Source organism: Lampetra fluviatilis, chromosome 10 (genome assembly GCF_964198595.1).
Source record: "Lampetra fluviatilis chromosome 10, kcLamFluv1.1, whole genome shotgun sequence".
Lineage (NCBI taxonomy): Eukaryota > Metazoa > Chordata > Hyperoartia > Petromyzontiformes > Petromyzontidae > Lampetra > Lampetra fluviatilis.
In genome coordinates, this window is record NC_136284.1 from 13,062,080 (window position 1) to 13,074,760 (window position 12,681).

General features: G+C 39.6%; 1 protein-coding gene across 1 annotated transcript in view; it reads left to right on the forward strand.

The window, feature by feature from the left end:
- LOC144934592 (kinesin heavy chain-like) overlaps nucleotides 1–12,681 on the forward strand; it is a 34,155-nt gene that overhangs the window by 1,358 nt on the left and 20,116 nt on the right. Inside the window, exons 2-12 of the mRNA XM_078860566.1 lie at nucleotides 2,710–2,797; nucleotides 3,040–3,113; nucleotides 4,276–4,380; nucleotides 5,253–5,301; nucleotides 5,510–5,565; nucleotides 6,156–6,243; nucleotides 7,115–7,239; nucleotides 8,227–8,331; nucleotides 8,931–9,079; nucleotides 9,218–9,366; nucleotides 12,217–12,422. Of these exons, the coding sequence (XP_078716692.1) occupies nucleotides 2,710–2,797; nucleotides 3,040–3,113; nucleotides 4,276–4,380; nucleotides 5,253–5,301; nucleotides 5,510–5,565; nucleotides 6,156–6,243; nucleotides 7,115–7,239; nucleotides 8,227–8,331; nucleotides 8,931–9,079; nucleotides 9,218–9,366; nucleotides 12,217–12,422 (1,194 nt within the window). The remainder of the gene's footprint in view (nucleotides 1–2,709; nucleotides 2,798–3,039; nucleotides 3,114–4,275; nucleotides 4,381–5,252; nucleotides 5,302–5,509; nucleotides 5,566–6,155; nucleotides 6,244–7,114; nucleotides 7,240–8,226; nucleotides 8,332–8,930; nucleotides 9,080–9,217; nucleotides 9,367–12,216; nucleotides 12,423–12,681) is intronic.

The following is a 12,681-nucleotide window of genomic DNA, read 5'->3' on the forward strand; positions in this document are numbered from 1 at the left end:
GCCTGGATAAACGTGAGTGATGATTGGCCTATACTTGAGCCGTCAGTCGAGGCTGCTACCCACCATGGGAATGTGGTCATTTCACCACCAAATAAACCATCCTGGCGATCTCCGGAGGATGACCAACATGGACTTACCACAGAAATGGTATTCACCTTATAAATCCACGTAGCCAGTGGTGGAAATTCAACATTCCCATGGCAGGCGACAGTTCGCATGAAATGTTAACTTGCTGATTTCTAAAAAAAAATGCAACTTGACAATGCACCTCTGCTAAGCTGTGTAAAAAAAACAAATTGCCACTTGGCCATCCACTGGCAATGGCTGAGAGACACGTTGCTACGTGTTTGAGTCAAATCTACAGAACAATTGTTTGAATGCATGGCATTTTTTTTATACTGTATCAAGTTATGCCACATTTCCAAAGTTATATTGAGTTAAACTTATTTTTAGCCACCTCTACTGCATTAAGACGCCAAGCAGACATGGCCCTGCTCGCTGCTGGGCTCCAATCCAGCGGGCTGCCCTGGTTATTACTGCGAATGTAATAAACGTATTAACACACCCCATCTGCTTTACAACGGACTTTAGACTCCTGGTGTATTTATTTCTTTAATTTAGGCCATTGTGTGGTGTTTTCATGTTCCAAATTTAACAAGTTGGAAACAATAATGTGAATAATTGGAGTTATGCATAACAATCATCGGCCCCTGCTGTTTGACTAATGCACTCGGGTCACTGACAATTGAGACTGTCCTGGTCTCTTCGCACCGCGTTAAACAAAATAATTTTGAAGAGGATGATAGAAATCTAGTTGTTTAGAAATGGATGTTTAAAGCTTCTAGCCTATTATTTCTTAACACCAACTGGTTGGCTTTATACGCTTAAGTTGCTCTCTAACCCTACGCTTTTGTACATATTGTAGGTACTGCAGTGTAAATAAATCATTGTGTGCTGTGCACTTGAATAGCGCAGTCTGTTATTTCCTCAGTTTTGGAGTGCGATGGCAAGAGGAGGTGGGTTTTTGTCACTGATTTGCAATTGCACCCAGCCGATTGTAAAGTGACACCACAGATTTGTGGAGTCGCTGCTAACAGTTATTCTAACGCGCCACGCACAGGCCCGTCACTATTGCGCAGTTGTGCAAAAATGCAGAATATGGCTTGCAGAAAATTCTGCATTGCAGCTGGTTGTAAGATTTGGCAAAGCATTACTCGCTTGGAATCGACTGCATATCGGGGGGCTTAGGGACGTTGCATAATTAACGTGGAATTTATGGGATACGAAGTCGACATCACTGTACCGCAGTGCTGCTTGGTCTCCTCGTCCTGGTGGACGCCTGTGCAGTGTCCACTCCCTCCCTGTGTGTGGTTTTGTGTGTGGTCACTGGAACTGGAAAGACTGCTCCACTCCTATTGGGGAATCTACTACCTTCATTGTCGTGCAGGGATTACAGAGGATTTCTTTTTAATGAAAGGGTTGTATAGGCCTGGTGCTCATGCAATTTTCTGCTCGAGATCTCCACACATTTATCGTTTGTTGTGAATGTATAGACGGTTTGAAGAATTTACGAATGTATTTGCACTGAAAGAAGATTTTATTCATTTTTAAATTGTGTTGAATATATTAAAGTGTTTCAAGCCATAATTCGTACTTGTTTTTGAGTTGAGCCGCATCCTAAATTCGTGTCATTAACCCTCCACCACCCGACAAGATTGTCATATTTATGTTTTAATCCACTTGATTTTCCTTTGCATGTCTGTGATGTGTTATCATCATTGCACAGTTTTTAAGATCACTATTAAGAGCATGATATTACATGTTTTTATCTTACTGGATTATGTTAAAGTAATGGTTAGAGTAGATGACTTGCAATTTGAAGCTTCTGAGTTCTATCACAATCCAGGTTTTACTCAGCCCGTCTGTCTAGGGTAGTGGTACCTAACCGTTTGCTTGTCATGTGCCTCCTACCAGTCCAATCAACTGTACACGTACCCCTACCAGCCCTATGATATATTCGCTCACCTCAACAGTTTATACGATACTGAAATGAATTAAATAATTACAAATTCACACTTTGCATTTACACACAATTAACACCTAGGATATTTAGTTAAAATTTCATTTCTTAAGAATGAACTAAATGTTTGCAGTTTCGTATTTACATTTTATTTTCACTTAAAATTCACTTTTGTACTTGAAATTTTAATCTGAGTAACTTGGCATCACCAAGAAGTAGAGGAAAGGCTGAGTTTCACTGGGTGTGGAAGGCTAGATAGACTTGATGATGTTCTTGAATTCACTTTGGATTTGTAAACCAAATATAAATATGATAAACCAAAGGGGTAAGAGCACGAGCAGCACATAGGATCCTGGCGTCTAAGTGCATGGGTGCACCGAATGTAATACCACAGATAAATAAACCGTTTTAGAATTGCTAGTGCACACAGAATCATTGCTTTGTAACCCTACATAACCATACCCCATGTGATCACCGCCATTCTGTGAATTATCTCTCACTTCCTAGAGACGGGGGGCATTTGTACCACTGGTCTGCAGTCAATAAAATAATCACCGGAGCACCTGGCCCCACCATAAAAATTTAACAGTTCCATCACGGACTCATGGCCGTCAACAAAGATAACTGTTTTTGTTTAAGAGGGGGAGACGTTTTGGCTTTTGATGTCTAATCTGATTTTTGTTTTTCAGGGGAAACCATATATATTTGATCGAGTTTTTCCTACAAACACCACACAAGAGCAAGTCTACAATTGTTGTGCAAGACAGATTGTCAAAGGTCAGTGGAAGCAAAATGCCTGACTGGTTGTAGTGCACGTTAATGTGTCACACGGAATAATATGCAAATGTCTGCAGTAAATCATAGAGGGCAAACTCTAACTTTACACCTTCCTAGTGATCCTAACTTTCCTAAAGAATGAACACAATCTATTGTAAAATCCTGATGCTAATAAAAAAAATGTTCTTTCCCAAAGTACATTATGCTGCATTGTACTAACCATTTATCTCTGTTCATTTCAGATGTGCTTGAAGGGTACAATGGCACCATTTTTGCGTATGGCCAGACTGCATCTGGGAAAACGCATACAATGGAGGTTGGTAATCAATGCAGTACATGTGTACTGCACTTGTAACTCATTTACATGACATTAAGTCGATGGTTGAATTGTTGCTCTTTCATATAATAACATTATTTTGTTGGGAATTGATATTGGTAAAAAAAAACGTATCTTCAAATTATTTTTTCAAGCCTTAAATAATAACAGTTAATATGTATGTGGTGATACTTAGAATTTTTAATTATTATAGATGTGTGGAATCTTTTCATGATCGGTTACCTATTGAGATGGCCCAAATACTGTATTCAAACACTTAACACCACATTCTTCAAAGATGTGAACATTTGACAGATCCTTAGCACGAGCACTGTTGTTGATCACAAAACAAAATGAGATGAAAAATGTTTAGTGAGTACTTAGTCAGCCCTCGCCCTCCAGTTAAGCTCTACATACTGGCATTAAAAAGGCTAATGGGTTGTTATGATTGTCTGTTTATGCTAAGCTTGTTATAGCTGTTGCCATAGCCAGAGGGATAGAGCACATTTCAAATCCTGCAATAGAAAAAGTCGTCTATGTAATGGACAATGGAATATATTGAAAATTAATATTGTGCTTGGCAAGGCAAACCTGTGTAATGTGCTTTTACTTGAGTTGTTTGGCAAATAGACATTCTAAAGAGGAGTCAAACAAACTAAATATTTCAAGGATGCTGTTTTCACTAACTTGCACTCAGAAACAACTCGGTACCTCTTAAAGTTGGAATATACAGTAAAACCTTGGATTGCGAGCATAATTCGTTCCGAAACGTGTTTGTAATCCAAAGCACTCATATCAGTTGCGATCACGTGATGCTCGGCAGACAAAGCGTATACATACTACTCGTATTGCAAGACCTCGATCGTTTATCAAATTAATATTTATTTTAAAAAATGTGCTCGTCTTGCAAAACACTCGCAGACCAAGTTACTCGCAATCCAAGGTTTTACTGTATATTGATAGCACAGCTTCGTAGTGTACATATACATTTGTTATTCTGCAGATTTAAATGTTTTCGTTGGAGGGAATCTTTGAGTAACTGAAAGGAGTTACCAATGCATGGCCTGGGGCAGCAAACATACCTCAAGTGTTTTTATATGTTTATAAATATATAGATGATGACAACACTAACCAATTGCACTTATTTCCCCTCCCCTTCTAGGGCAAGCTGCACGATTCGGAATACATGGGCATCATACCACGGATAATACAGGACATTTTCAACTACATCTACTCAATGGATGAGAACCTTGAATTTCACATCAAGGTACATCTCCTTCCTGAGCTGCAAATGCATGCTCTTGCTTGAATTTAATGATGCGATTTCATCTTGCCATGTTGCCTCTGTATTGATGCTCAGCACATATTGTGTGAGGTAGTGTGTGTGTGTTGTGTGTGGACAGTGGTTGTGCAACGGTTAGCTCCCAGCGCTATGAACCCAGCAATCTGAGCTCGATTCCTGCTCACGGCCAACACCAGTGATGACCATCTGAATCGATCCTCCCCTAGGTCGACTCAGCCTCAAATTTATACCTTGTGCGATGTATAAACATTTCCACGAGGGAGACAGGAAGCCGGGCATGGGGCTGGCCTCCCTCCCCCTCATGTGCCGTACCGGCCTTCATAGGTGCTCGCAAAACTGCACTTTGCCAAAAGGTCTCTTAGGCTATATGGAGGGTCTTTGTGCATATTCTTGCATAGTAGTGTGAGAAAATTAGCATGTTTTATTGCACCACTTCAGAAATTGAAGCACAAATATTCGCAGAGCTACAGAGCATTGTAAGTAGTGTGTGCGTTTCATTCCTATACACACCATCACAGCTGAGAAGAATTATAACCCCCAGTCGAATGCAAATGCACCGTACACCAAATCTGGTCAGGAGCCCAAGTGGGCAAAAATGTCCTGGATTGGTTACAATGTTTGCGACATGACAGATTGAATATTAGCATTCAATGATGTCTTCATTTATAATAATGCTATTGAATTAAACAATATTGAGATTTAAAACGTGAAAATAAATGTTGATGCAAAAATGTTCGTCCACATCTTGTTCCAATCTGTTCCTGTCTGATATGCATTAGAAAATGTATGTTTTTTGATGATATGTGAATCCCGTGTTGCATTTTATTTCGTTTAAGGTTTCCTACTTTGAAATCTACCTTGACAAAATTAGGGACCTTTTGGATGGTAAGAATTAGTCATTTATATTTCTATTTTTTTTTTATTTATGTTAGTTTTAATGTTATGTATTTAAGAATAAAAGTTTATGCATGTTTTTTCTTGTCAAATTGAATGTTTTGCTTGTAGATAAGTTTGTACTGTTATAAATGATCAAGTTGAAGTGAATTTTTAGGTCTTAAGATTTTAAATAAACCTGAAAATCTTGTAATTTCAGTCTCAAAGACCAACTTGGCTGTGCATGAAGATAAAAATAAAGTGCCTTACGTGAAGGTAAGATAATAGTAGTTTTATCCATTTCACTTGACAGTTAAACATTTTTTCATGGGGTTGGTTCTCTGTCTGGGTGTGATACAGGAGTCGAAAATAATTTGTATAGGGGCTATTTTCTGTTTAAAAGAGCTATGGAGGTTAATTTTACACAAATGGCAGTGCGTGCGTGTTTAACTTGGCAAGTGTCTTTTTTGTCATCAGTGATTCTCTTACTGAGAAACTGGCCCCTTAGAGCTATGTAGAATTGTAGCCAATGGCTGGTGCCACCAATGAAGGTGGTTGAGGAGGATGATGGTTTGACTTCATTTCTATTTGATAGTTGGAAAATTAGGTTCTTAAAACATAATTTAAGAATATCACATTCAATAAACTTTGTTTAAAAGTGACTGGTTCTTGGATAGCATGCGTGATTTCCAATTCAATTGTATTATTGGGCATGCAGCAATGCCATCGTGTTTTGTATTGTTGTAATGCATTGTTTGTTGTAACGTTCTTACCCACCCCTACTGGAAAATGAGCTTCCGATTCCTCCAGTATAAATACATCTGATTCTGGTAGTACAACTTTTCTGTTTTCTTGCATTTGTATAGGGATGCACAGAGCGATTTGTGTCTAGCCCCGATGAAGTGATGGATGTCATTGATGAAGGAAAGTCCAACAGACATGTGGCTGTCACAAGTGAGTTGGCTCCCCGATGAGTCATACCGAGCTGTTGCGAGTGATGAGATTTATTCTTTAACTTGTGATATAAAATCCTTGACAGATATTTATGGATCCGTCTGATATTAACATTAAACCACCATCGTTGCTGCTGTATACATTGACAAGTGATCTAACGGGTCAAGAGACAGTTTAATGTATAATAATTTTGCTTGTGAAATAAATTATCGTGTAACCACACTTAAAAACAGTTTCTTGGATTTTTTTCCGTTATATACCAAGGAAATTAACTTTACTGTAACTTATTTCTTTTACATATTCTTTGAAACCCATATACATTGTCTGCAGGCTATACTTTGTGTAATTTATTCAGTCTATTATAGGCAACGTGTTTAGTGTATCCACTGAAATTGTATTGATTATTTTGAAACGCGTGTACCTCATCCATGTTTCTAACTGTGCTGACAGGATTGTATATAAGCATACATACATACATGCTGCCCTGGATAGCACACTAGCCATGCAATCCAGGGGTCCCAAAATCAATCTCCTGGCTCAGCAGTTCAAACAATATGCAAGTTCCTTCATCCTCTTGCCTCTGTTCACCCCAGCAGGATAAATGGGTACACCACAGTCGATTGGCAGGTAGCATGTGGTGGTACAAAAGTTGGCATTCCCATCTTTGTGAACACATTTTGCCAACATGGAAAAGTGGGTGAAAAACCCTCTAGAGGAGCTCTCTCTTGAGTTAGGGCTACAATTTGACCATTTAATGAATTATAATTTAGCTGGCTACTTTGCCCTTACCTTTTACCATATTAAAACATTTCAGAGGTGCTGTCTAAAACACAAGATATGGTTGCTGATATTTGCGAGTGTTGATCTGTAGACATGAACGAGCACAGCTCTAGAAGTCACAGCATCTTCTTGATCAACGTGAAGCAGGAGAACGTGGAGACGGAGCAGAAACTCAGTGGGAAGCTCTACCTTGTAGATTTGGCTGGCTCTGAGAAGGTAAAGATGTATTGCATTGCGTTTTACTCTCTTGCCTTATTTAAATCTAGCAGACTCAAATTATCCGTGCTAATGACGGGGAGGATGGCTGCAGATAATTCAAAATCGCAGATAATACAAAAATATTCATTTTCTGCGGATCTCTATGCGTGCTCAGCGATGAAACTTTCCTGCTCCTGCGCAGAAGAGTCCGCCCAATAAGTGGATAGCAGAGCCACTCCAATCAAAATCATACTTCTCACTGTTGTAAAGATATGAGAGTGCTGTACTGTAAAGGCGATCATGTGGATTTCGGATTAACCGGAGCACATATTTGTTCGGTTTAAGCAAATGACTTGTAATAAACATTTCCAAGAATAACCGTAGATTATTTATTTGGGCTCAAGGGAAAATCCATGAGTTGTTAATTTATGTCAAAATCTCATGTGCGCGGTTAATCTGCACATTGGGTAAACCATACGCAGATAATCGAGAGACTACTGTAGTTTTATGCTGCGTTATATGGCGGTTAGAATGTTCCACTTGTAGTTGGAAATTAAATTCTTTTTTGGTCGAGTTTCTTCTCAGCCCATCTGTATGCGGGGATTAGCTCGAGTACCAATTGGGAAATCAACAGTGCTTGTCCTGCAGAGAGAGACTGCCATGGTGATGTGGAATATTCACCACTGGCTCAGGGGCCATCAATAAAGATGAGCACCATCGCCATTTCTAATGTGAGCCAGTAGACACTGGCTTCTTTTCACATTAAGTCAAACTCAGGTGACGCACAGCTAAGCCAGTATGGCTGAAATTAATGGCTTTATTTCCATTGAGAACGCATTAGATTTGGCAGCATTACAACCCTTTGGGGCACATTTTAAAACGTGCCTATTTACTAAAGTCCTTTTTTGATGGCTCTGTAAAGTGCTTTGGGGCAAGTTGTTAAAGAGAAAGTTGGAATGTAATTACAGAGATGGCGATTTCCCCCCTTCCCCTTTGCGGTAATAGGTGAGCAAGACTGGTGCAGAGGGATCTGTGCTGGATGAGGCGAAGAACATTAACAAGTCTCTTTCGGCGCTGGGCAATGTCATCTCCGCACTGGCCGAGGGCACTGTAAGCCAACGCACTCGTATATGCGACGATCCATGATCCGAATCATTAATTGGTGTGCATTATTCATTGAATGTTGCGCGACACGTTTCTGTGTTGTTTTGAGTTGCGCTGCATCTCTCGTGTTCGAGATTACATTTTACGCTCCACCGCCTGCAGAGGTGTTGGCCAAGTTGTGGAATCTGAATTTTTAAGACATTTTATGCAATTAAACTAAACTGATTGTAAATGTGTAAACCTGTGATTTGAAATCGTTACATGAAGGAAAATATAAAACAGTTTAAACTGTACATTTTTTGGCTAATTGGAGTAAAGTTTTGTAAGAATGTAAGAGTGGTCCTTACATAAATTTCATGTCACTTTACCCAAGCGTCTCCTTTTAAAGGGCATTTCGGCTATTATTGGAATTTTCAGACAGATTTGAAGAGCTTGGCTAGTCACATTGTACCCTGCCTTTTACTAATTAGTGACCTGGAACCAAATCTTTCGACTTTAGACATCATGACCATTTCACCGTATCAACTCATATCATTACATATATATGAATAAAAGTGAAGCTACATATTTGTGGATTCTTACCTTTTACCTTTGTGTTTCCACAGAAAAGCCATGTGCCATACCGAGACAGCAAAATGACGCGCATCCTTCAGGACTCGCTGGGTGGAAACTGTCGCACGACTATCGTCATCTGCTGCTCGCCTTCCTCCTACAATGAGGCCGAATCCAAGTCTACGCTCATGTTCGGACAAAGGTGTGGCACCACATGATCTGAAGGGGAACTCAGAAGATGTCACGGCCAGCTCGTAATATTATTTTCCGGTCTTGAAAGTTCAACGAATGACTGGCATGCACTGTGCTTAATATTTGCACTTGTTTGATGGATGGACAGAGCAAAGACGATCAAGAACACAGTAACTGTGAACCTGGAGCTGACGGCAGAGGAGTGGCGCAAGAAGTATGAGAAGGAGAAGGAGCGCAACAAGGGCCTTCGGAACACCGTGCAGCGCCTGGAGCAGGAGCTCAACCGCTGGCGCAATGGTGAGGTCCCGTCCTTGCTGGACATCTGGGAAGCGCTGCACATTCGTTGCAAGAAGCACATTCCAACGCAAAGAGCTGTGTGATTTCCGTGACAAATGATCTTTGCCTACACTAGAAATATTACTAAAAGTTTTAACACGTACATTTGTCAGTCATCACAAAAAATTAAATCACCGTTTCCATCACACTTCTTACTGTCCATAGTTTGAGCAGTTGTCTTTCAGAGGGTACCCAGATGAGGGTTCCATTCACTTTTGCATAAATGTGGCTCATAATAAGTTTTTACGACATTAAGTCCAAATATAAGCCTGGTTTGTGTTTTTATCTCATGAAGCAGTGGTAAGTATGAAGGTGCTGATGTTTGTTTTAGTTGTTTAAATGCCACTGCCAGTACAGTTAAAAAAATAATATTTAATTATCCCCCAACTGTCTCTTAAGCTAAAATGTACAGCAATATGCTGTGTCAAGAAGATCATTTATAGATGTCTTCAACTTTTTTTGAGATCGTCATCAAAGCAGCCAATTTTCTTATCGCCACATTGTTTCTAAGAGCCTTTTTATGGCAAACAAAATTTCCCACAAGTAGAGAGTTTTGTCCTAAAAATTAAAACAGTTACAGCCTTAGGTTCATAATTTCTTACAGTACAATGGATTGGTTTATTGTGTAGGAGTCTAATTTTTTTGGAAGGTGAGACATTTTACTGGTATTGTAAGAAACGGGGCTTTGTGTAAATAAGTATATAGGGTGCGGTCTTACACTGTGCAAACAGATCTGAAAGGATGATCTCGGTTCAGTCAAAGGTTGCCACAAAGACATTTCTCGGTGTACTAACATTTGTAGTGCATTGTATATCAGCTGCCAGTGCACTTTGTCGAGTCCAATCCAGACTTTCCTTGTTTAAAGGAGCAATGAAGCAGCACTCATCTCTGTTGATGGCCATGAGCTACTGATGGAAATTACACATTCTACTGGTATTCATATTCTTGGGTCTTTCGGTAAAGTCACGTAGATAGGTTCAAAGAAAATGTTCAAAAATAACAGAATACTACGACGCTTCGACCGATTGCGTTGCCATCGAAACGTCGTAGTTTTCTGTTATTTTAAATTATTTTCTTTGAACCTATCTACGTGACTTTACCGAAAGACCCAAGAATATGAATTCCTGCAGTCACGAAAGCTTTAAGTCAAGATTTATTCTACTGGTAGTTGCCAGTATATTTAGCACAGTGCATTCTATGAATGCGGGTTAGTGATTATGCCTTTTTTGGGTCGGCTTCATTATACAGGAAAGTTTTTGTTAATGTTAAAAAAAATGTTTTAGCAATGTTTAAGGATTACTCAATGATGTTTAATGTAATCCAGGGGTGATAGTGCAGCACAGTCCTATATTAAACCTTTTAAATTGATAATTTTGCTTAACCCTCCCATGCATCATGTCCAATGTGGTGGACTGCAGTGATGCATGTGACTGATATTAAATTACTTGAAACATTTGAACAAATTTGGTCTATTGATTCCGAAGAACGCATTCAGCCAAACACAATTTCTCTTTGAATAATTTACGCGTGAGAGTTATCTTTTATTTAACACAATTAAAATGGTTTAATTCACTTCTATTTGCCACTGTTCATATTTGTAATGGAGCTGCTGTTTTTGTTTTCATTGTAACTGGTAATTTTGTTACTCCAGAATTTTTTAATGCCTCGTCGGGTTTTACACTGAAGAACAACATTTAGTGTGTGGCTTTGTTAACTCACTGCTGGTGACTTGCTGCTATCTCTGTTTAATTGCTTTATAAATGTATTATGCTTTCACGACTCATGGTATTAAAGGGCTACTTGTGATTGTTGTGGTTAACATCTGTGCCATGTTATCGTGTCTTTCTCAGCAGACCCTAACCATAACTTATGCTTCTCTAGTAAGTGTGTGATCACTTGCTTAGAAATAGAATTTCCAAAGTCCTCGGTCAATCTATAAACGTCAATCCAACATATTAAGGATTGCACATAGCTTTTTATTGCATGTCCTGCATGCATTTTACCTCCATGTGTAAATGATTTAATTTCCCAGCCATGTGAATAGTAAGTTCATGGTCTTGCACGATGTCATCCTTCCCTGTATCTGCTACGATGGATTTTTTTCTGTCCTTGTTTTGCATGTGGTTTATCTTAAGTCTGAAAGCAACTGATCCCTTCCTCAAGTAGAGTACAAACAGTGTATTACTTCGTCCTTTGTTCACTAAAATAGACATTTTAAATATGAAGCAATTCTAAAAATGTGATGAAATTTAAAAAGCATTCTCCTTTAGTTCATAGTCACATACTATTTATATGGATGTGAAATTTGAAGTAACCATTTTTCAAAGTGAACATATTCGATACAAAAAAAAATAGGATAAGCATAAAACTTTTAACTCATCATGGCCAAAAGGCATTCAATGCGTCTTCCTGCTCAAACAAGTATGGACTGGTGCTCAGCTTAGTTTGTGGCTCTGAGCCACTTGTCGGAAAAGACATGGAGTCACTTGTGGAACCATTTTCAGGGTGAGAAGCAATCTGACTTGCCACCTAGTGGTGCTCCAATTTTTGATGCCAGAACGATGATGAGTTGAGTTTCCCCCCCTTACCATCTGATTGCGAGTTTTGCACTCTATGAGTTGAGCACTCAGCTATAGTAGTTATGAATCAGAATTCTCTGAATTCACTGAAATGGCTTTTCAAGTAAACGTTTTGAGGTTGCTTTCACATGAGAGACATTTATATGAGAAGTTGCTTGAGATATTGAGTCAACCCTATGGTTGGTGAGTAGTTGCCCGCCTTGATGTTCCTGTGCATGCGTGCGTGGGCCAGGCGAGACGGTGCCGGATGATGAGCGCTTTGACATGAAGGACCGCCGGAGCCTGGAGGCTCCGTCTTCCGAGAGCTTAGTCTCCCTTCCCTCTATCGCCGCTTCCGTGTTGGACAGCATTGCCTTGCCCACCAGCAAGATGTCTGCTGACGACAAAGTCAAGTACGACCAGGAGGTGGTCAAGCTCTACAAGCAGCTCGATGACAAGGTGCAGATGGAGTGGGGAAATTACGGCAGCAGGGGTGGTATTAATATAAACTCTTGATATCAACGTCAAAAGTCTGTTTTTATAGCCATATGCACCCATTGGTTTCCCTGGGACAGAGCTGGAATTTTACATTACCATGATGAAGGCTGTTCTTGCTGTTAGGATGACGACTTAGAATGATGACTGTTGTCAAAATTACCCATTTTACATTCATGGACGACACAATAATTCCGACTTTGCAGGAAATGACCCAAAATGA